This window comes from Lichenostomus cassidix, chromosome 1Aa (genome assembly GCF_008360975.1).
Source record: "Lichenostomus cassidix isolate B80296 chromosome 1Aa, HeHo_3.0, whole genome shotgun sequence".
Lineage (NCBI taxonomy): Eukaryota > Metazoa > Chordata > Aves > Passeriformes > Meliphagidae > Lichenostomus > Lichenostomus cassidix.
In genome coordinates, this window is record NC_139480.1 from 16,454,035 (window position 1) to 16,479,424 (window position 25,390).

Here is a 25,390-nt window from a genome sequence, read left to right on the forward strand (position 1 = left end):
ACTGTACAACACTGTTACTCAAGTCAAATGGCACTTTTTTTGCCCTGATTTACTTTCTAAATTGATCAAAATCAAAGCATTGATTTGAGTGTAGGTGGTTGAGGCCATGTGTATATGAAGTCCTAGTACAGTAAAGACAAATGCTGAATTGCATTCTAGAATATTACTTTATTGCTCAATCCTCTTAAAGGAGCTGTGAGTGAAGTGAAACTGCTGGAATGCCAGTATAATTTGTATTTGGTAAACAGTCTTCAGCAGTCCGTGGGTAGAGGATCCTGAGAGCTGCCTCAAATGTAGAAGCACATTCTTTTTTATTGAAATTAGCATCGATATTTCATCAATATTCCAGTACCATGCAGTAGGTCAATGATTTTAATTTTTTAGTGTATTCCAAATTATTAGCACAATTGTAAACTTTTCATTCATTTTTTAATCAAAATAAATTAAAATACGTTTAATCAAACGTAGGGTTTTCTACACAGAAACCTAAGTTCTCTTACTAGTATTTTGTTTTTCAAGCTGGTATGAGCCTGCTCTGCTAAAGATTATGTGTCTTTTCTTATAAACTTCCCCAGAGCTTTGTTTTGATGTCAGATGATGAGCTAAATTGTTACTTCACTAGTTTTAAAAAGGACTGTGTTCCCTAATTTGAAAGTAAAATTATACTGAAGAGTGATAAAATCAAATCCTTTTGGTAATCTGAGATTTTCTCAAAGGTGTTTTTTCAGAGACTGCTTGAGAAAAATGCAGAGACTGATCTGTTGGAGCCTATGTAAGACAAGTTTTCTATTGTTTATAGAATCTACTATTTAAGGCACCTGCTAAGTGAGATGGAAGGCATTTTTATGTGTTTGTGTTTGTTGTTTTGAATTATATTGTTTGTATGTATCAAGCAATGAATGAGGGATAAAATACTTTCCTTTGTGGATAGGTAAACAATCGTATTTGGCTACTTAATCTGATTAAACAATATTTACTTTGGGTTTTGTTGTTTGTTCTTTTTCTTGAACAAATTATACTTTCACCACAAATGCTTTCTCAGCTACTGAATAAACTCAGTGTCTCTCTCACAGTGTATTTAATAGTTATAGCAGTCCTTTACATTCAAAAACTTCTTTTTTATGTCTAGAATTATCTAAAAAGAAAACGTGAGATGACAACGATAGCAATTAAATACTTTGTTACAGCAGCAATAGATTTGTTTAATTTATAAATAGTAGTAGTAGTAGTAGCACTAAATACCTTCTTTCTTAGATTAAAGAATACCCAGGTAAAGACTCTTCTCTGAAGGTCAGTATGGTGTTTAGCAAGTCTAGGAAGTGTGGAAAGTCACCAGGGACAGGTCCAAAGGATTCATGGGAGTGGAGGTTGAATTTGGTTATTTTTGCTTGATAATCCAGTAGCAGTTTGAGAGAAACATTGGAAATTTAGATATTTAATTCCAGTAGGTGAAAAGGCAATCACAGGTGAAACAATTCCTGTTTCTCTAACATGTCAAAATACCATTTTTTTCAGTCTTTATTTTGAGGGGCTCTCATACAGTGTTTCTGAAATGCTTTATTCTTTTTTAAGTTATTAAATACTCATTGCACTGGAAAGAAACATGAAAATTATTGTGTAAAGATGTGGAGGAGCATATTTGCTTCAATCTGTGTATCAAAAATAAGATAATGAGGTGAGTTCAATTTGCAGATCTTTTGGGCTAGTTTAAATTTCATGTTCTCAGCTAGTATACTGCTCCCCTCCTTTTTATTTTTTTTCCAAAATCAATTACATTTTTATATAATAATGGTACTAGTGTTAATATTATGCACTTCCTCTATGGACACTAAAATTGGAGGCAAGCAAGAACAATATACAATTAAAAAGAATCTTGACATATAATTGTGAAAAAAGTGATTAATTAGCAGATCCTAGTAAGTAATGTAAATGGAGGATCTTATCAAACAGCTGTATTTTTAGTAGGTCTTTTAATCTGTAGTGCCTAACATCCTTTGTTCTTAACTTGGAACCAAAGGTAAGGTCACTTCTGATGTTTGTGAATGATTCACAAACTAAAAGGAGGTAAAAAAAGCACCAATGGCTACAGTAGTTCTAATGGCTTTACCCATCCTGCTGTGTTAGATAACTTTATGTGACCCCTGTGGTGGCACTGTGTGCTAAAGTAGCTATTTACATTCCCACTGCAAGCCCTTCAGGTGACCCCAGTCACTGCACTCTGCAAAGGAAAGCTATTAAGGGTGACAGATATCCCACAATGCCATTACTGCCATTTCAGCACAGTCTTTCCAGAACTTTCCCGTCCCCTGGATCCCCTGGATGCATTAATCTCTCTGGCATGCCTCTGTGGATACCTGGTTTGTGCTGTTGTCTACCTGTGTCTGCTGGCAGACCCAGACAGGTCGGACCAGGCAGCACCAGGCATTGGATCCATAGGGCATCCAAGGTATGGACTAAATACAGACCTTTTCTGTTCCCTTTTCTCTGCTGGGTGTTGTGTCAGCTCTGGGCAGTGCTGCTGGCTGTCAAAAGCTGGATTGCAGGTCCAGCTGGCTTCTGGATGCTGGCACCAGGAACCAAGGTTGAGCAGGCACCATGTGCATCTGTCTTCTGTAGCTGCCAAGGAACAAGATGATGCCATGGGAAATAGCAAACATACTGTGATGACCTTGTAATGCGTGCTTACATGGGTGGTTGCTAGACAGATTTGAGTTGCCTGGGAAACCCCTATTTCAGCTCTCAACCCACAATGTCAGGGCAAGAGCCCAAGACTAGCATTTATGGAAGCTAAGCGAAGCATTTGTAGAACCTAAGTGCTGGAAAGTGTGAGGCTGCTCTATTCTTAGTGATCATCATGGGCACTTCTTATAGCTGTAGCTCTAATTGTGGTTGCACATGAAGTGCTTTTCCTGTGCAGTATCATGCAGTGTTTGGCTCTTACAAGTAAGATTTTTACTACACCCTGCCCCTGAAAAGATAAGCCATATGTGAAGCCATAACGAGACGGAAGAGAATGATATGGGAAGATAGTTGTGTGCAGCATTGCACTGGAGGATTATGTCTCCATGAACTCAAGCAGCTCTAGGAAGTCTCTTCTGATCATGGGGCGATCCAGAAAGTATTCACGAGAGATTGCTGTAAAGACTATCTTAATCATTTTTTCCAAAATGTTCCAAAGGCCAAGACTGGGAATTATCCTTGAAAGCTTCAGGGGCATTGTCAGATGGTACAGTGTATGTAGTCATGTGAACTGGGTTTTTTTAAATAGGGTGTTTTGGGTTAGTCACAGCCAGTAACTTAAGCACCCACCATCTGCTTGCTTACTGAGCCCCACTACCAGTCCCTGGTACAGGAGAGGGGAGAGAAGAGCAAAAGAGAAAAGGTAAGAAACTACTGAGAGTCAAAATAAGGACAGTTAAAGTCATGGAAAGAGGGGGAGGGAGCAATGCAAAAGCAGTTTCACACCACCTCCCCCCAAGCAGCCCAGCCAGCATGTCTACTTGGAAAAGTTACGGGCTGCTTTTATTGACGAGAGTGACATTGTATGGCATGCAATACCGAGTTGGTCAGTTTGGATCAGCTGTCACAGAATCACAGAATACTCTTGAGTTGCAAGGGTGTCCCCTTCCTCTTGCCCATCCCCAGCCTGCTCTCTGTGGGATGGCAGAATGGAAAGCAGAGGAAGCCTTGGTGCTGTGCAGCACTTCTCAGGAATAGCTAAATCACTAGTGTGTTACCAAGACTTTTGTCATAGCAAGTCTAAAGTACCATGCCAGCTGCTATGAAGAAAATTGCCTGCAGCCCAGCCAGATCCCATACATACACAGCAGTAAAAGATTTGGAAGATGGAAAATGCTCGTAAAGGTGAATATCTTACAGGCAATAGTCTGGAAAAGCTTGGGTGAATATGGTAAAACCCATTGTTACACATTTGAGGCATAGGACAGATTTTAATATATTAGCATGCCAAATTCTTATGTTCACAATTCAAGTAAGATATTGTGAAATTGAAAAGAGTTCAGAGAACAGCCTTGGTGATGGGGAAAGTAACATGCCTTAGCGTATGAATTTTGTGGTAATCAAGACATTGATTAAGAGTTAAGAAAACTAGAAATCTCCTGAGGCCTCTTCCACCCCTAACTCTGGAGTACAGTTTAAGGCACCAATGTTGTAACTTTGACTTTAAAAAATGTGAAACAAGCACAAGATTTTTATATGAGCAACTGCCATTGTCCTTTGGGATATGTCACTGAAGTTGTGGTTTGAAAATTTTAAATTCAGGATTTTCTGTTTGTTTTGCAAAACAGCCCTGTAGTTCCATGACAGCTACTGCTAGCTGTGGTGAGTACAATGATGAATGCAGAGAATCCCTCTGGGTAACATTGTATGGGAGGTCAGAATATAGAATTACAATGAATCTTGCTGGTCTTACAGTCTGTCATCCATAAAATAAATTAACAGCTCTTGTGTCTTCCAGTTTAAGAGTTTTTTACTCAACTTGTATTGCTTTTATTTTTTCCAAATATATATTTTTTTCTTTTTTCTTTATTAACCTTGTTAAGTTCACATATTTTAATGATTGAGATAATTTACAATTTTTCATGAAATTAATTCCTGCTTTTATTTGCTGTATTAGGAACAACTGTTCCAGCTAAGATGTGAAATACGGGCTTGTATTTTCTCTCAAAATCACACAGATTTTGAATTTTCTAATTCTAAAAGTAACTACAATTTTTTTAGTGCTAAGATATGCTCACATGTATATATAAACATAAAATCTCAGTGAATGAAAACTCCCAATGCTTAAAAAACAGAAGCAGTTCTGGATTTAGTTTTAATGTAAAAGGATTTTTTTTGTTTAGTGGAATTATTCTGGTTTATACGACTTGAAAAAAAGGCAAAAATACTCTTTATATTGGTCATAATAGCTATTCAAGTTGCATTGTGATCTAGTAACTTGCTAAAAGAAGCAACAAGGGGTATAAAAGCAGACATCTTAAAAATTCTTGTCAGAAAGTTTGAAATTACACTTCAGTGATTCTTACTGTAGGATACTCATTGAGAATTGCGTTTCTGCTAAACCTTTGGTGTCAAATCAGAGTTGGTAAAAATGTGACATTTTTCTTAACCAGGGTTTATTTTTATCCACTACTATGTACAGGCATTTCTCTTTACATTATTTTAACAATAATCTTCCAAAACCCTGCTTCAAGGTTACTCCTGGCCCACTGTTTTAATGAGTCAGTTTTATATATAGGTTAATTATTAGATGACTGTGTGAGTTAAGGCCACAGCTAGGTTTACCATTTTTGACTGAAGTGTGAATCCTGAAGCATTTGAAAAAAATCTCTTATGCAATGTATCTTTGGCAACACACATCACTGCAAGACAAACAAGCAGAATTGTTTGCTAGTGCCTACATCACCAGAAATGTCAAACTATATTTACATTTTACACTGTAACTTAAAGGAACTGAGTGATGTAGCCAACATAGTCAGAGTACCCAGAGGAGGTTCTCAGATCCAGACCAGCTTCAGCAACAGCTCTGAAAGCAAGAGCTCTCCATGTTCACAAAAGGTGAATGAAGGAGTGCAGGCTTAGGAGATTTCTAAATGCCAGAACTGCTATCTTGTCATGAATTTAATGTGTATTGTCCCTGTGAAGCTGTTGGGACAAGGTAGAGGCTACACACCCTTTAGGTTAAATATACTGCTCCTGTACTTGCATGCATTAATATTTGTCATGATCTATGCATGAACTGCACAAAAAAAAAAAAAATATATATATATATATATAAAACTGTAGCAATAAGAGTGAAAGAATATACTATGGGGTATGAGTGTGATTACCAGGGATTCTGCTAAGGAGAAGCAATTCCCCATTTTTATAGACTTTAGTCTACAGAATCAGAAAAATGTAAATGAAGAGAGTTCCTTAAGCAAGTTCCTCATTAAATAATAAGCTAGACCACTAGCACCCCAAGTGGGTAAGATACTGGAGTAACATCCGGTACAAGGCTTTGAATTTTTTTAATATTTTCTTTTCATGTTCCAAATTTTAACATTTTGCTTTGTAATAAATGTGGGTTTGTGTTTAAAATTGTCCAGTATTAAGGGTAGGTGCCAGAGAGCCTGATGAAAGCAGTCATGGTCTTTCTCCTGAAGCAAAGTAGAATAGTCTTTCAGATATCTGAAACATGGGATATATTTAGGAATTTCAGGATATGAATGTGATTTCTTAACTTGAGAGTTATTTTGAGAGCTGTTATGGAAGAGAGTATAAATGTTTGAAGAAGTGTCTAGAAGTTAATATAATTAAACATGTATTTATTGACAAGAGAGGGCAGGAATGAGAGTGCATTCAGCAGCCTCATTTGGCACGTGGTTGTGCTAAGGAAAGTGGTAAATGGCCTAACTTCAACTGAAATAAATCTTTCTAAGAACTAAGGATAAGCACTAAGGATTCAGCACTTTCTACTCCAAGTGCAGGATTTGTTTCACTGACTTGCTTTCCCTAACATATATATATATATATATATATGTGCATTAAGAAAAACAGAAGCAATGAAATGTTGGACAAAACATTTACTACACTTTTTGTCCTGGGCAGTGAGAGTGCCCATGATAAATGAGAGCCACATTGCTTATATCCTACCAAGAGGCTCTTGGGTCCAGCAAGGTTTAGTGCTGTGTGAGAAGCTGAATGGAACAGAACAGTGTATTAGGAAGTCGAGTTTTTTTCGGAAAGATTTCATATCAGTGTAGGGGACAAATAATGTGATGTAGGTATTACAGTGAATAAAATAGCTTGCAGATTCCATCATAAAGGAAATTTTTCTATTTTAAGCCAGGAAAGGCATACAGTATGGATGATTTTCATCTAATATATAGAGGAAGATGAAGCAGGAAAAATTAAAGATAGTTTTCTTTTTTAACAGCTTCACGATGCAGTTATATGTTCACACATTTTTGTGAAGTGTTAATGGCAAACAGAGTAGTTAATGAGGTATACAGGCCTGATGCTGTATTATATCTCAGGCAGAAGGATGTGTGATTTATCATATTTGTTTTTCTCTGTCCTTAATTTTTCTGTGATTAATGTGTGATGCATATGTAATGCTTTCTGTATTATAATGGAAAAAAATTACAGAGGCTTTTCCCCTCAGATTTGCAATGAAAAATCCTTAAAAAAATAAAAAAAGAGCCACTTTTAAACACAAATGTATGAACATTTTTAATGCTATTGATTTAGATCTATTATGGCAAATTCTCCTTGGGCTAATTTATGGTATTATGGTTTACGGTACACCTCAGGTAATCAAGAACAAAGTTAATTGTTCCTCTGAGATGTACAATTTCCACCCTTAACCCCTCAATCAACAGCCTGCAAAGCAGTAACTGAGAAACAAATCTGAGTGTATTAAGTTATTTCTTCTTAGAAGAGTTCTTGCTAGAACATACAGAAATAGAGGCAGCTGGCTGGTGCTGGGTTCTCACACATCCCTCTGGCTACTTGCAGAGGCAGGATGTTAAACTAGACTGCTTCAGGTCTGATGCAGTATAGTAATTTCTGTGTTGCTTACCCTTAGCCTTTGTTATTCTGGGTCAGTTGATCAACACATTAGGAGCTGTAACCAAGAGTCTATCCATGTTTTGACCAACTGGTAAGGAAAAGCTTAGCAGCAGGCTGTTCTGTGCCTGCTTATTCAGTGTGAAATAAAGGCACACAAGAGCCTTTGAGGGGTCGTTTCTTTTTTGTTTCTTGTTTTACGAGTGTGTGTTGTGCTAGTGGGAACTCAGGGTAACACATTCTAGACAATGTTACAGCTGTTAGTGAATGATGGAGTTTATTAACATGTCACAGGGCTGTGTAGTTCAGGTATTGGAAATATTGTTACTGTCTGATATTGAAAATGTTTTGGGGCAGTTAGATTCTCATATCTATCTTTACAATTACTGTAAAATGCTTTGATATTGCTTATATGCCATTATTGCAAATGTGTTTGCAGTCTGAGTTTTTCTGACCAACCCTGTGCTAATCATTTTTGGGCTTGTGAAATTGCCTAGAAATTATAATTATTATTAGGTGGAAGTATAAAGCATTTCCACTTTCTCTTGTTCATCTCTAATTAATATGACCATCGCATCTACAGCATACCATAAATAAACAGTCTTACTTCATGAGAAACCTCAGTGCTTGTGTTAGTGCCAGTGTGGCAACTTGATGTAGTATTGGCAACAAAGCCCAGCAATTTGTAGTGTGATATAGCTGCAGATTCTTCCTGCTTCTCATTCACTGCTCAGTGTTAGCAGAGTTTTGAGAATGACTGCTGTGAATGACTCAAGGCTAATCGCCTCCTTTCTTGTTTTCGTTGATTATAATTGTGACAATCTTAAAAGTGTTTTTCCTGTCCTTTACAGCAGATAAAAATTAAGAAAAACCATCCTGTGGAAGCACTGTGCCATTTCCACACCAAATCCTGCATCTGGTTGTTAATATGCAATTCCTGATACCGTGAACTTTCATAGAGGTTAGAAATGAGAAAGATCTTTTAGGTCACCTTGTCCTCCCCTCAGTTGTACGTAGAGTAGATTCACATAAGGCACAGTCATGTCCTCTCTGCACTGAAAGGGAGCATTCTTTTCGCATGGCATGAGTGCTTCACTGATACTGGAAAAAGGAGAAAAGACCTTTTTCCTGTAAAGGGTGTGTGAGATGAAGTTGTAGCACGTTGGCATAAAAGGCTCTTTGTTAATGGCTATTGTGCTAATGGTGCTTTGAATATGAATGTTTTGTAAGCAAGAAACAGGCAATGATTCAGATGAGCACTGCCTCAAAGAAAACTTGAGCAGGACTGGAAGTGAAAGAAAGTCCTTGGCATTTTGCAGTCTGTTTTTGAGTGGGTTGTGCAGATTCAAGTAGTCAAGACCATACATGTAATAAACAGGGCACTGAAGCTGTAGCATCCACTACAATGTTGTTAAAAAAAAAAAAAAGGCAGCATTCATATTACAACAAAGCTGCTGAACAATTAGCTAACAAATTTGTATCTGTGTGTGTTGTACATACCTCTATCCCATATGACCTGAGGCATTAATTTTCAGATAATAGAAGTGCCTGCTAGTGCACATGGTAGAATTTGCCAGTCTCCATACTATCAGGCTATGTATCTGTTTTCATGGAATTATTCTCCTTTATCTTGAATATTTGGTGAATATTTCTAAGCTGGTGAGTTTTGAAATCTTTGTAACATGCAGCTAAAAATATTTACCTTTTCACTTGACGAGACAAAATTTAGGAATTTGAAGGTTATTTTAGGATACACAATATGCTGATAATGGAATGAGATATCAGAATAATTTTATATTTACTAATATATACATATTTCCATTCTTGAACATAAATAAATTATTGAAGTACATAAATAGGTTCTACTCATATGAAATTATGAAAGTATTTTTTTCAGTTCAACAGGAGAAAGTGTGCACATTATTCTACACTTTAATACAAATTATTCTGTTATTCCCATACAACTACAGTGGTTAAACAGAGTATCCTGCTGATCAGAGTAAAACACTGCAGTGAACTAGTAACAGCAGCTTTTATTCCTAATGCCATAGATGCATAAATACATACATACATAAGTGCTTAATAGCATAATTAGGCATTCAGGGATAATTTAAAGGGCCATTTTGCTATGTGAAAATGTAAAGAATTTGTGGAGTTTCCCTGAGGAGATACCTTTAAGTTTGGAGGTTTTTTTTGTATGTTTAAAATGTTGAGTGTAAATGAACGCTTAAATAGTTCAGTATTGTACTTAAGAGAAGCATAGAGAACTAGCAGTTGTTATTTCTTAATCTGCAAGGGGCTATTTCCAAGCTGCAGACTCAGTCAAGCAGTGCTTTGTTCAGAAGAACCCTCAAGAAACCCATTGCAGGTTTTGCCTGAGTCAGGACTGTGAACTTGTACTGTTTTTGTTGTTACACACTGTAGATGTTTCCAATAAGGTTTTCCCATTGCTCTTACAAAGTAAGAGTCACTTGAGAAAGCTCTTTTGCAGACAGTTACTGTTGAAAGAAAACAATTGCATTCCTGCAGATGGAGTATTCCAACTTGCTTCCATTCCAGTTAAATTTGTGGGGTTTTAAACTCCCATGTGTGTCCAGTGTTGATGTTTAGTTTGTTTTATTTTCCTGAAGATGCTTTTGAATGTAAAAAAAAAAAAAAAAAGCAAAGCATGAGCAGGAGATATAAAATTTAGAAAATTAACCCTTAGGAACACAGAGTGTTTCGTTAAGGATGTGGCTTTATTATAGCTAACAGTAGACCACTTGATCATTTGGAGTTTCGTAGAGGAAAATGACTATACACCTATAAGAGTTAATTGAGTCCTATAGGAATAATAGTAAAATCTATAGAACTGGGAAGTTTTGCCTTTGCCATTGAATTGTATAAGTTGCTTAAGAGTTTTCAGAAATGTGAGCATTCTCTGCAAATCAGTACTGGATGTCTTTCTAAAATTTATGTTTTATCTCAACAAAAAATTGTTGAAATTGTTATAGAAATTGCTGGATTAAATTTTATGGCCTTCATAAAACTCATTGTTTCTGTTCCTAAAATATATGACTCTGTCATGTTTCCTGTAAAGGAGCAAAATGCAAAAAAGTCATCTTAACTCTCAGTGTTCTCACCTGATCAACTGCTTTGTGCCTGATGGTCTGATTTTTAGCAATTGGAGCAATTGCCACAGAACCACAAATGCTTACAGTACCTAATTTTAAGAATTCATAGTTTAGAAAAATAAGTCAGAGCATGTTGTCTGTGCCATTGCTGTGTCCTTTGGCCCAACCAATCTCCACTGTGCAGCTTCTGACAGGGGACAGGACTCCCACTGCCAAACTCAGTGGCTGTGCCATGGGAACACATGCATTGCCTGCCCTAGGAGAGAGGCAGCATTTCCCCCCTTTTCCTACTTCTGGCCAGTCCTTCTAGTCTGATTTCACAGAAATAACTTTGCAAATTTCAAGTTAGGTTTTCTGATGGTGCAAAAAATGGCAGTATCAAGGAGAGATGTGGCTGTTCATAGATTTGCTGGATGTGTTCCAGTAAATAAAATATTGCCTGTTGGGTCAAGAAAGACTATTCCTTCTAATCAGTGACTATTTCTGTTATAGAGCTGCTTCTGAACTGTAGTGTATTTAATGCATAACACATCTTAGGAATTTTTATGAACTGGAATGTAGTGGATCTTTGAAAATCAATTCTCATTGCATTATGTACACAAGGTAAAAATGTCCATATACTGGTTGAATTTTGGAGATGCATTCTCTTTTTAAGTTATCTGTCTCCCAATTTTATGTACATTATAAAAATAAATTAAAAATACGAACATTATGTCAATATAAGGCACTAATTTATCATTATTATTATTTTTACAAAATACTGATGTACTTACAGAGAAAGCTTTACTAAGTAATAAGACAAAAAGTTACCCAAATTAAGTATAAAATTAGGAAAATTGTGTCAGATCATAAAATTTTGGGGTAAGGAACAGTAATATTGATGTATATATGAAAAGCTACCTTTAAAAATCACATGACCTAATCTGTCAGTCAAAAATCATATTCTGCATAGCCATAATGTCAAACTGCTGTCTGACAAGACGTGATTGACTGTGCAGTGGAGATAGAACACATCCACCTGTAACAGGGTTTCCCCATGGACAGTGTACCAATGCAATTCATGTTATATAAACTAACATCTTTGCTCTATTTTAACACTTTTGTTCCTCTGTTGGTCAAATACTGGCTAGTGAAAGCAGAACTCATAAGAAAAGCCCACTTTCCAAGCTTTCTGAAGGTCAACATCACAGTTCCCTATGGCAAGTGCACTGGGGCACTGACACAAGTTTTAAAAGAATCACAAGTGGTTATGTTAACAGTATTCTTGCTATGAAAAGTGATACCATAAAGATGGCTCCCTTTTTCTTTGTTTTTCCCTGTTTCACTCATTTTTTTTCTTAATCTTCATTCTTGAAGCATTGATTTGTATCAAAATCACCACTATAACTGTAGTTTATTTTTAATATTTGGTGAAAGCAAAAAGTCACAGGCTTACCCCAAAGAGCATGCAGTTTACTGTAACACAGCACCTAGTCATGTGGAATAGGGGGAAATCACTTTGGGTAGGAGATAAGTACAGCTTCATTGCTGAGTTCCCATTTCTAATACTTTCAGTTTTCTCACAGCAGCAGCTGGTTAGTCTGTTTCTATGCTAGTAATCCATCTCACTTCAACTCAATTTGCTTGCATGTTCTGTTCCTACATATGTGACAAAAGGAGGGCTGAGTTTCCCATTGCTCTGGTTGTTGACAGAGGAAGCCCATTGTGCTTGAGAACAGCTGAATTATTATCTCTTTCAGTGCACAATGAAATGTCACCACCATGTCACAGCAGCAATACACATGCTGACACCAGACTTGGAAAGTACTAAAAGCAGTGAGAGCCACAGCAGAACCACTCAGCTAAATGCTTGTCCTTTGAATACACAGGAAGAACATTAACTAAAATTCCCAGAAATAGCTGTCAAAAGATTAAAAACTAATTAAAAGATTAAAAGATTTCTGTCCTCAAGCACATGAAATCTTACATTCTGATTCTCGTTGCTTTGTCCATGCAAAAGTAGTTGTCAAATTGAGAGTGCTTCTTGTTTTCTTTTTTTCTTTTTCTTTCTTTTTATATTTGCCTTACTAAGCACGTGCAGAGTTCATTAAAGGTACCCAGTAAGACTGGCTACTTGAACTCTCCACAGCTAGAGTCCCAAGAAGGACCTTGATCCTTAGCTATCACTTTAGCTCGTGTTTTCTGAGCACAGAATCAGACCCTATGCAGTCAAGTGAAGCTGCAGACAGGGTGAAATGTCCAGTTATTCCTTGTCACCCATATCTATGAGTATTTATGCTCTGAGGTTCAGTCTATGTTCAGATGCTTTTTGTGGGATTTATTTATAACCTTCCTGCCACCCTTCCTCCATTCCAGCCTCATAATCGTTTATTCCCAGCTTCTTTTCATGGCAATGAAAACTCTCTACCATGTAACCTAGAGCAAGTTTAATTATTACTATGTCTTCCTCCTTAAAATTCTTGCTTCACTGTGTATTCAGTGTATTCTTGTCTTCATATGTTCACATCTCATAGCTAGGACTTCTCAGGATCCTTCTCCCTCTTCCACAGCTGCCCAGCTTTCTCTGCGTAACATAGGGATGGCAGTGAATATCTGGTCATTTCTTTTATCTTCTACATTTAACCATAGTAAATCTGGTTTTCCACTTCAGCTTTCTGCTCAAATCTTCAGGAGGACTGAAACTGTTGTACTTAAGAGAAAGAAAAAAAAAAAAACAGTATGTTCTGGTCTTTAGCTTTTACTTACCTACATTATCTCACTGACTCCACTAAACAAGTTGCTCAAGTTTTTGACCTTGCCCATTAGCTTCAGTAGCTACTGCATATAGCTGGGATTTGTCCTCTTTTTCCTTCCTTTCTTGCCTTATTTTTTTTCTAGTATCTGTTTTCCCACTACTTCCCATTTTAGCTGTTCTTATCTCTATTCTTTTCCCTTGTCTTCAAATTCTCTTCTTTGGGTCCGAAATTGCTGTCCCTCTCCAGTTAAATTTGCTGTTCTCAATGTGCTGGCAGCAAAGTGAAATGTGATGAAAACCTGATCTCTGAAGGGTTCTTTGCTGGCATATCACTCATCAGATTTTTAGTAATTTTTACTTTGCTTCCAGCACACTAATTGAATACAGCAGAGCAGAACAGCAGGGGACAGAAACAGAAGACACTGAGTCCTGACAAAGGCTTTCTCTAGGGGTAGGTGTTCCATTAGCATCTCTTATTAGACAGCAAATGGTAACTACACACAGACAATGAAGCAGTAGATTATTCATAGGTTGAAAATCACTGGATATGTACATCTGTGGATATTCAGACAAGTGCTGAAATCCTGGGCAAAGTTGTAGGCCAGCTTGCCTTTTCAAAGCTTTGACACTTTAATATTTAGATACAAACCATCAGTTTTGAAGAGACTGGAAACACTTGTATTGTCCCTAAATGAAATTCAATATGTAAATTTTATCTGTATTCATAATTTATTGTAACTGTCAGAAAGCTTGTTGTGACCCTGTGAAATTTAGTAAATTATAATAATTTTTTTTGTTGTGTCTGTTTGACTGTGTTGTAAGCAGTTGGAAAATATGTGTTATATTTCCTGCATTACTTTTCTGTATAAGCAATTGTAGTAATTGCCAGTGAGAGGCTGAAGGGTTGTGAACAAATTCAGATATATATTACAATCTCAAATGAGAGCAATTATAAACAGGAGAAAACTGCCCCTTGAAAAGTAAAATGGAAACAGATGAGTTGACTGTGAAGCTGATTTGTAGGACACTGTCCATGTTAGGACAATGCCTCTGTCATACAAATATTTGAACATCTGGATGTAGACTAATCTAAGGTAGCTATCACTATATCAGTGAGTCACATAGTATTAAGGTTTTCAAAGAACTAAAAAGAGAAAGGCCAGAAAAATACATTCCTGTTTCTACACTATGAAAAATCAGGTATCGTGTTCCTGTGCATTTAATCTCCTATTCTTTTCATTGTTTATTTATTTGTTGTTTGGGGCATCATAATGAGGAAATTCTTCTATTTGGAGACACAAACAGGAAAGAAGATAAGAGCTGTTGAATTTCATGAGAGTGCTCCTAGAATCTGGATTATACTTCAGCTTTTGTTTGTGTAATTATTTTTAAATTGTCAGTATATATTTGTTTCACAGAGTCTTATGAAGATACAGCAAAACATTAAGTACATCATAAAATTGAACAAATACCTGAATGCATTGCTAACTGCAGAAGTTTAATTTTGGTTTTATTTCTTTAAAGTTTTTTTAAGTAGTTTTTGCCTTGGTGGTTTACTAAGTAGTTTCCTGCATTCACTCAGTTTAATCCAACAACTTCTTATGCCAGCTAATTCAGCTAAATTCCTAGGGACCATTCATGTAACTGGCAGTAGTGCCCCTTAGGGAGTCCTTGTTTGGGATAATATAGATGACTGCATAATTTGGAGATCATTTCCTAGGTATTATCCTGCTCCTCCTAAATACATGTTGTACACAGTGCAATCTGCACCACTGCTGATTAAGCCAGATTTTCATTCTTTTTCAGGGTACTGGTGAACATTGAAGTTTTTTTCTCAACCCAGGGGTTGCAATAAGATTTATCCCTCAGTGGAACTATGATTGGATGAGCTGCAGGAAAAGCCTCAGCCCTGTCATTCAATCTTTTACTCATGATCTAGTTACCTGGTCTCAATTTGTAGCTTCTCTGTAGCCCACAGGAGATCACTTTTTCCCATATATTTCTCAACCTCGGCTCAAACATCCCTCCCAATCTTGACAGCAAGAGTTAAATGATAAAATGGGTGTCTAGACATTGCTATATTGCTGTTCTTAGAACTAAATAGTCTTCAGTCTAGATGCGCTATAAATAATTGAGACAATCTAAGTCTTTGTGAATTAGCAGGGCTTCCATTTTTTTTCAAGGAAAGCAGAATGACTGCTGTAAAAGGTATCCAAGCTTTGTGATGTTTCCTTGTAAAATAGATTGACATTTGGGGCTTTTACACTATTACAGTCAAATTGCTGCTCTAAAGACAGTTCATGATTGCAGTGTCTTAGAGTAGTGTGATTCAGTTTGTCTTTCTGATGACCTCTTTTCTGCTGCTGCAATTGAACTGATATATGTTTTTAAAAGCATTTTATTTTGCATAATTTTATTGTTGTTTAATTTTTTATATATGCATATTAAAGTACACTCTCTCTCTCTGAAGGAAGAAGGGACACAGAAAGGTCTCCTGTCTGGTGACCACTAAGAATTCAGAGGTTTTGTTTCCTGCTCTGTAACAAATTCTTTTGTGACCTTCGTCAAGATGATTAACCTCATGATAATGCAAAATGGGGACAATGAACAGCATTTGACAGTCATAGGTAAAACTAGCTAAACATAGGAAGTTCTGCCACGGGTTTGGGGATCTTTAATAGGTAGATACTGTATACATACTGAATCAGGCAGAGGAGGGAAATGGTCTGAGCAAAAAAAAAAATTAGAGTTCAAAAAACAGAAAGAGGAAAAAGGAAAAATATGATATAAAAAGAATAAAGAGGCTGGGAGATGAGTGAGATGATGGAACCAGTTGGGATCATTTGGAGGTTAATAATTATAAAAGATGTGGTCCTATTCAGTGTTAATAGGGCAAGAGAAGTATACTAGGATGAATGTGTTTGTCTATGTACTTCTAAAATGGTGAAGCCAAAGGCATTTCTGAACCATGGAAATCCACTATGATGATCAGCTTTCTTCAAAGTTCAAGGAAAACAGCAGTGAAATAATGTATGAAAGTCAAAGAGGAAATATTTTCTCCAATGCATATGTTACAGCTTGCATTAAGTGTTACAAATTATTGAAAAAAATAATGTGAAGAAGAACATCATTCTGTAAGAGGTATGGGTGAGCTAAGGTCACATTTAAGAAGTGTGTTTCAAAATGGTATGTTCTGCTTGGGAGAAATTTTGTCTGCTCCCTACTGTTGTGGTTTTGAGGATGTTACAGCAGACTTTACCCTAGAGCTTCTCTACCCAGCCCGGTTCAGCGCCTCAGTGCTCCAAACCCTCTGTCCCAGGGCTGGACACTGCGCTCTCACCGGCCGGGGAGCCATAAGGCTAGCTCTGGTTTGTCTGCTTCCACAACCGGCGGTGATAAAGGAGGCGAGGAGGGTCTATGCGTTGTGTCCATGGAAGATGTTTATTTGCATGGTGCAGCAGAGGCCAACGACCTCCCTGAGGCAGAGATGCCTCGAGGGCGAAGGCCTCACATGCACAGCCACATGTGGAGCATAGACACAAGTGGAGCATAGGCAGCAAGATGGCGGAGGGTGAGGGGTTTTATAGGGAAACAGAGAGGGGCAGGGACAGCACACAGCCCCAGTGACCTCTGGGTACAGGGGAGGTACAGGGGCGGAGTTAGGAGTACAGGAACCAATAGGGGAAACCTGAGGGAGTGGCCAGGGCCACGTGGGGTTAGGGTACAGGAACCAATAGGGAAAACTGGGGGCGTGGCTAGGACTATGTGGAGTAGGGAAGGCAGGACAATAGGTGACAAGTACAGTCGTTAAGAAAGGGGTGTGGGGAACTTGCAGCTATTATCACACCCTACTACAATGACTCTTCTAATTGCTACTTCAGGCTTCTAGAATTAACTGATAAACATCACCTAAGATGTCTATTGTGGTTTTTTTGTTGTTTGGTGTGGAGATATTTTTACTTTATTTAGGCTCACACACCATGGTTTTGATTATACTTTATTCACTTTGCACCCCACCTTCCTTGCATAGAAACATAATGTATTCTGAAATCATAAGTCTCACTGTCCAAATGATGTTTCAATTAATATTCTTATTCTATTAAAAATACATTTTTACTTTTATTTCCTAACTCATCCTCCAATGTTAAAAGAAACCACAAACTATAACAATCTGAGTGTTTTAATCTACCATATTTTAGATGGCTGTAAGTTTTTGCATTTACTGTTGCTGAACAAGACTTACGTCAGTTTTTTGCTATGACAAAAAGTTGATGATTTTCAGTTAAAAGATTGACTAGAGATGCAGTGATTGATAATCCCTGACTAGAGGGTGAATGTGGGAAAATAAAGTATAGAAAAGCTGATTTTCTATAGGAAATACATATATAATGTTAAACCAGGTGAGAGGCTTAGTGACAAAGCTTATCTGGTTGCAGTCTTTAGCAGAAAACAATCCATGGTGTTCTGAAACTCTACTTAGATGAGCAGTCTTAGACTATACTGATCATGAATGGAGACTTTTTTCTACTAATAGCTGGAAATCGATTGCAAGTTTCTCTGTCTTAGAAAACAGTTAAGATCACATTGGTGGGTAGTTTGTCATTATGTTGATACAACCTCTGCTTGCATCCAAAGCCTTGAAACTGTTTGCATGAAAAACCCTTGGATAGAGTCTATTTGTTCTCCAGTTCAAATGGCATTACCCAGGAAAGCAATTCTACCATGTGCTGAGCAACGTCAGTTCCTATTAACTTCAGTTTAAGTGAAGGGGCTCAGCCCTTCTTAGGAGATGCAAGGTAGTGTCAGCACAGATTCTTAAGCTGAAATTCAGTTCTTTTCAGAAGGTCTGCACAAAGCCTGTGTATCATTTAAGTGTCACTTAATTCTTTATAATGGAGCTCAGAGTGGATTTGAAGAAGCTGATAGGCTTTTTGCTCTTTTGTCTGCAGAGGGTTGAATTACACCCCTGGTGAACATACACAGTAAAAAGGCAACTACACTGCCTCAGGAAATACACTATATTCCTTTGCTTTGACTAGTGTAACTCAGTTTCAATTACTGATGAAAATTCTTTGATATTATGCTGATAAAATCGTTGTACATTTTGCTCTGTTCCTATATGATACATTGAGCTTCACTTGCATCCTCTGATATAATGTGCAAACTGAAAAGTGAAAATGAAAAAGTAGATGTAGTCCTGCAGACAGGAACAGGGCTTCCCTTGTTGCACTGTGTGTGAGGCTCTGTGTTGGTGAGGCTCCTGAAGCAAAGCAAGGGGGTGAAGAAACAGAATTAAAGGAACATGAAAACCTGTAATGGGAAAGAGATCCCTGAGGGTCGCAGGGTGGGGAACGGGCATGGGGGCTGAGGGGGCACTGTTTTGATACTGATTAGCTTTTAACTATGTGAGCTGAGTAGCTTTTCCCTGCAAAAGAAATTCTGATTCTCTAGGACTAAATGCATGAGCTGGTCTATACACAGCACAGAAATGTTTTAGACTTTAGTTTTCTAAAATACTCTTGGTTGTTTTAAATTTGTGCTAATATAGCCAATACCCAGAGCAAGGAGATCCTGGATTTGTGATAATACTGATAACAACCAAGCAAACAAGAAGAGTAATTCAGAGATACCTTTTTTTTTTTTAATAAGATTACTTCCAGGAAAACCTCCTAGCTGATACAGTAAAGACAGTGTAGTGCATATTTTTGAGTTTAGCTGACTATTGAGTCTTTCAGTGATCCTTCATAGTGTTGAAACACTGATAGAAATAGCCATTTCAATATGTGAATTGTGAAAGATATGCATGCAAGTATGTCAGATTTGGTGTTAACATTTTACTGAGGTTTTTCTGATAAGCCTGCAACTGGATGCATGCCTTCACTGAGAAAGAATGAGTCTATTATCCGTTACAGAGGAGGTGTTAGTCTCAAAAATTGATATGATCCAGTTATCAGTAGAGCAGTACCTCTAGTGCCCAAGCACAATCCAGATTTCTGTGTATTATGTGCTATAAAAACCTAGTAGAATTGTTGAAAAAAAATTTAGTTATGAGTCATTCCACCACTGATTATATTGCCTAATGAACTGTGCAAATTCCTGTGTAGACATTTAGGAGCTAAATTTTTTTTTTTTAATAATTAAAATCTTAGTATGAATTTCAGATTGAGCTTCCACTGAAAGAAATCAGGCATTGTTATATTGCTAGAGCTTACCACCAATTGTACCAGAACTGAGGACACAATCTGTTTTGTGTCAAAATATTGGAAAGGATTTTATTAAAAGACTTTAAATTGCACTTCTATTTCTTGCCATGAACCAGTGGCATTGGGAATTGTATTCTTAAGTAGATCCAGAGAGAAGTCAGACTGAATCACACGTTCAGGTGAGCATAAAGCTGCAGCTGCCACTGGGAAAAATGCCTGATTTTAGTCTCTTTGTATCCCAAAATAATTTGGTGCAGCATAAGCTTCTTGCACTCTCATTTTGCTAGGTATTTGTCCTGTAGTTCTGTTTTTGCTGGGCTTACGAATATGGAAGTTGTGTTGTGTGTATTGGTGTCACACATCAACACAGAGGAAGGCACAATCCATATCCCTGTATGTGGAACAAGTTCTGGCCTTGAATCCTACGACACTGATGTACAACTTGAAGTGATGAAGCTTTCTTATAGTCCAGCCAAGGACTGGGGAGATGATCTCTGAAGGAACTGAGGACCATTTTCTGCAGACTGCAAGCCTTACAGTCTGAGCAAGTTCATTTGGGGGACATTACCTCGTTTAGCATGAGTATATGGTACCATGCAACTGAGTGTATCTCTCTACATGTGTTTTATGAAAAATATGCTAAATACTCCACTCTACAATATTGTCTGCAGGGGAGAGTGAAAGAATGAAGCAATACTAGATATTAGTAAGATCATTTAGTATTCTATGAGAAGGAGCCCAAACGCTACAAAGGGGAACTCAAAAGAAGTAATATAGTCCAGAAAGAAGTCTACAGGTATTAAAACCCCTTTTCTCCCTGCCTTGAAGAAAAATTTCTCCTTACAGCTCCTTTGCTTTATTGCACTCAGAGGTCTGCTGTTTGAAGACTACTTGCTGTGTATGACCTTGAGGAAATTTTACAGAACTGGCTTGCCAGAGACACAAGCATTAAGAAGAGACACAAAACACATATCACACCAACCTTCTGTTAGGGACCTTTCTAACTAGACTTCTTTTCCCTTGTAGTAATAGGCTGTTTGTTTCTGTCTTTTCCCTCTGCTTATTGTCTCCTTCTCCATGATTTGTCAACCTTTACTTCATTCAGCAACTGTCCTTATGTTCCTAGTTTCTGCCCTTAACTACACCCCTACCATTGCAAGTGTCACAGTTTCACAATAGCTGTCATTATGTTGACCCCTCTAACTGTTTATTATAGCTTTTCTCTTTCCACTGCATGTCTCATGTCTATTTACACTGTAAGCACCTCAGGATAAGGAGTATCTGCTCAGGTTTAGAGAGAGTCTAATACAGTGGATCCCAGTTGCAGGTCACCATAATGATTAGTTGGGATAGTAAGTCTTCAATTGTTAGCCCCTCCAACAATATTTCTTTGATTGAAAGGAACACAAAATTAGAAAAATAGCTAGTTTTGTTCTTTGGATTTATAATAAAGCTGTCTTTTGTTTCATTGTTGGCTTTTAAGTTTCAGATTAAATTTGGTGGCACAGCAGGTGTTGTAAATAATTTTGTACATTGCCTAGGGCTGTCTACTCATAAACTATTGCTGAATTATCAGATAATGAAAATAGACAGCTCAAATGAGAATGTGTTTAGAGAAAAGTGAAATATGAATTCTCCTGCCAATTGTTTTTGGTTTTGTCTTTTCTTCTTCCTTTCCTGTTCCATAGCACGAATTATCAAAACAAAACAGTGGTGTGAAATGCTTCCATGTTTAGAAGGAGAAGGCTGTGATTTGCTAATCAATAAATCAGGCTGGACCTGTACACAACCAGGAGGACGGATAAAGACAACCACGGTAGGTCACTTCTCTGTTCTATACTTCTTCAATTTCTCATTCACTTTAGTTTATTGAAAAACAAAGAATTAGATTTTTAATTGTTTTTTAGCACTTTTGTGTAAATTTTATTGCCTCATAATTAATGTGTGTGCCCAAATGTGCATGCTGAAATACACAGCAATGTTATCAAAAAGTACAACATGAGAAAAGACAACAAAGGAAAATGTGTAATTCCCATGGTTACTAAGAGTGGATATTATATAAAGGCTTTCTTAAAAGACAGCAGTGGCTTAACTAGCATTTGTATCCAGCCTAAAGACAGTATCTTCTTGTTTCAACATACACAAATTTTCTTATGCTGCAGCAGTGTTTGGTGTAAAACCCAATGTGTGCCCTAACAGGGTGAAAAGAAAGCTTTGACTGGGAGTTCCGACAAAAACATTTTTGCTATTCCAACTGTACTGGGAAAACACAAGTTGCACAGATAAATCTTTACTTTTCAGTGAGACCTACAGAAAATATAGCAAAAGATCCCTTCTTCCGGCTTCCTTTTGGTCCTGGTTTGTTGAGAAATCCCTCAGTTCTCTGATTAGGTGTCTTGGGTCATGTGCTTGTAGTGAAGCTGAAAGTAATAGTTTCTAGGGCCTATAATGTATCAAACAGATTTCTAGAAAATGTTCTCGAATGCCAGCAATTCTTTGACTTAAAAAACGGAAAAAAATCTGAAGAGATATAATAGAGCAATTTTCTGATAGCTTGCTAGGCCTCTTGAAATTATTTCTCCTCCTTATAATCTTTTTTTAGATTTACAGGGAGCTTGAGTGTAATTTAAATAAGTGCAATTTCAAGAATATTTAGTCTTAAAAGTACTTATCAGTGAGGACTAAATTAATGCCCATCATCCCCTGCACAATTTCTCTGTCTGAGCAGGAGACAGACAGCAGTATTAAACCTTTTATTGTTTTAGAATGCCTGTATTTAGAAAATTAACACGATTTTCACTTTTTAAAAAGAAGGGAGATTTGATAATGATTTATGAGATACCTAAAAACCAAATTTTATGAATTATGATCAGAGTTTTGATGCTTCTGTATTTACCAGATATAATATTCGTTATGGACAGGGCTATAAAACTTTACTTGTCTCTGAGGTCTTACTTATATATAGTTTGCCTTTAGATCTTTTGCATTCAAGTTATGTAAATCTTTTGCATTCAAATTATGTAAGAGTGACATCAAAAAACAAGGGAAGGAAACAAGTTTTTTAAACATTAATGCCAACTTTCAAGGGCAAGGAGATCTAATGCCATAACCTTGTCATACTTGAAATATAGTCTTAAATCTTGTTAATTCAGGGGTATTTTCTGTATCTGAGGTAAACGGAAAACCCATGTTCTGTGACACATTGCCAGCTGTCATTTTAGTTCTTTATTTGATGTTTTATGCTAATGGCATGACTGAGTAATGCAAAGTAAGCAGAGGATCTATCCTTCAGCTTCTGTCTTTAATGAAGTGATTCAGATATGCTTTCAGATTCAACACCAGAAGCCTGATTCTGAACCCTTACTTCTCTCTATAGCTCCTTAATGCTATTGACATGAATGGAATGACTCACGAATTTGATTAATGTAAATGAAATCATAATCATGCCCCATCAGTAAAATTAAGACCATGGCAAGTGTAATATTGTAAAACAGACTCTCCCCACACACATACATCATTGTCATCGGTAAGGAAAGATTTTGCCAGAGAGACAACTGTAGAACAGCTCTGAGCATAAGCCCTCATCTAACATCAAGCAGTCTTCAACAGTTGGTATCACACATGCAGACACACAACAAACACACAGTACTTTCCAGTCAAGCCAGACTAGCAACTCCGAATGCTTACAGAAGCACTGAACACAGAAGAGGGAGACAGAAAAAAGACAAGAAGAAAAACAAATACAAAACCCCACAAGAAACTCTAGCCTATAATACCATATTAATAACTTGTTAAGAATTAAAAAAACAAAACCAAAAAAAACCCAAAAACCTGTTCTTTAGCTATTTGGTTGAAGGGTAAGTTTTGGACCATGGTAGTAGATTCAGAAACTATATGTTAGGATGACTCCATAAAATGTATGATTGTGATTAAAAGAAAAAAAATCCAGCCAAACCACTAAGAGACATTATTTACTGTAGCAATACTCTCAGATCAACAGCTGCTAATGTGGTTGAGTAATTTCTATTTCTGCTTCCAGTCAACATACATGAGTTGCCATGCACTATCATGCCCATCATGGTTTTCAAGTGTTCTAGGAAGGATTTCAGGCTGGGAAAGGCCAGAAAAATGGCCACCAGGTAGTATGGGGAAAAAAATGTCCAGATATATTGGATTAGTTACTGTACACTGTTCTTAAGTAGAAATAATTCTTGACTGCATCTCCAGCGACAGCCAGATTAGGTCCTTCCTTTTTTAACTATCAAATTTGTTAAAACACATTCATTAACCTAATATCAGCAGCCCTTTCCTGCTGATATAACTTGCATCTTAAAGATATTTTTGGCAGTAGGTCTTGCATTATCCTAGTGACAGTAGATCATATAGCAGAGATATCACTTTTTGGTAAATACTGACAGCAATTTGTCACCCATACTAAAGCTAGAACAGTGTTGAACTCTGATGGACTGAGACCAGCTGTGTTGATAATACCAGCTTTTCACATTGATTCCAGGAGGTCCTGTAGAACTGAAACTTTTTAAGCGCTGGGTTTAGAAGCAGCATGTGGAAAGTTAGGACTTGTAGAGATCTTATTGATGAAATGAGTTCCCTTTTACATGAGAATATACTTTAGGACTCACAGTTAAATATGATTCTAACAAAGAAAGGGAGAAATAACATTTGTTTTCTGTAGATGAGTTTAACATGTATTTTTTTAACATGTTAACATGTTAATTAACATGTAATTTATTTCTTTGAACATTCTGAGCAAACAGCAAGTGAAAATATCCATTGCTGCAAAACAAAAGTGCAATTTCTGTAAAATATTTGGAAAGGGCTACTGCTTTTTACTTTATGCTTTGTGTCAAAATTGTTTACACTTTCCATGCAGAGCCAGGTTTTTCAACTGGCTGGCACTTTTTGTGATCACCTCTGGAAATAATGCAACCAAATCAGAATTCTCTCCTCACATGGGTAGCAGTGTTTTATATCCATTTTGTGCTCACTTTGCACAGCTATAAATGACTACACAAGATGCAAGGCAAAGGAAAATCAGACTCAAAGTACACTCTAAATGGATCTGGATGTCACTTCTGCCCTGTTGTTCTTTCTACAAGGTGTGAATGAACCAAAGATTTTTCATCTGCTAAGAGGCTTTTAGAATTGAGGACTGACTGGGCTAACTGCCAATCTGTGTATTAAGAGGCTGACTGTCAATACAAGGAAACAATACAGCCACTTGTAAAAGAAGATAGCAAGAGAATACTACACAATTGTTAGCAATTTTAACATACTAAGTACTTTCATATAACAAATGTCCTTACAGTCACTTTAAAATCTCCTGCCTTAAAAATTCTTCTCCTTTTGCTATTCTCAACTGTATGATTTTTTTAAAATCGTTTTTAGTTTTTATAGTGACATAAAATATGCCTTTTCTTTTTAAATAAGTTGCTGAAGGGCCTTTCCATTTTATATTTCAAGTGTAAAACTTGCTAGTGTATAGATCAGAAGATATGCAATGTGTTGTTTTTACAGGGGAGATTAATTTTTAGCACCCAAGTGTATATATGTTGTCAATGATCCATCACTACCTAATTGTTACTTAATTAATTCCTTCTTCTACATAATGTGATTTCAATGCATGGAGTTTAACAGAACATTCATGTGCCAGTTCCTCAGTAGCTAACCTTTTAAACCTTTGCGATTTTACTGCTAAATTAGCTGAAGTGGGAAATTAAGGAATATGGAGAAGCTAAGAGAGAGCTCACAGT

General features: G+C 36.9%; 1 protein-coding gene across 4 annotated transcripts in view; it reads left to right on the top strand.

The window, feature by feature from the left end:
• TAFA5 (TAFA chemokine like family member 5) overlaps positions 1 to 25,390 on the top strand; it is a 402,257-nt gene that overhangs the window by 305,779 nt on the left and 71,088 nt on the right. For all 4 annotated transcript variants that reach the window (XR_014846454.1, XR_014846455.1, XR_014846456.1 and 1 more), the window contains exon 3: positions 21,308 to 21,435. Coding sequence is in view for 1 of the 4 variants with exons in the window: in XM_085041507.1 (XP_084897633.1) it covers positions 21,308 to 21,435 (128 nt within the window). In the remaining 3 variants the exon portion in view is untranslated. The remainder of the gene's footprint in view (positions 1 to 21,307; positions 21,436 to 25,390) is intronic.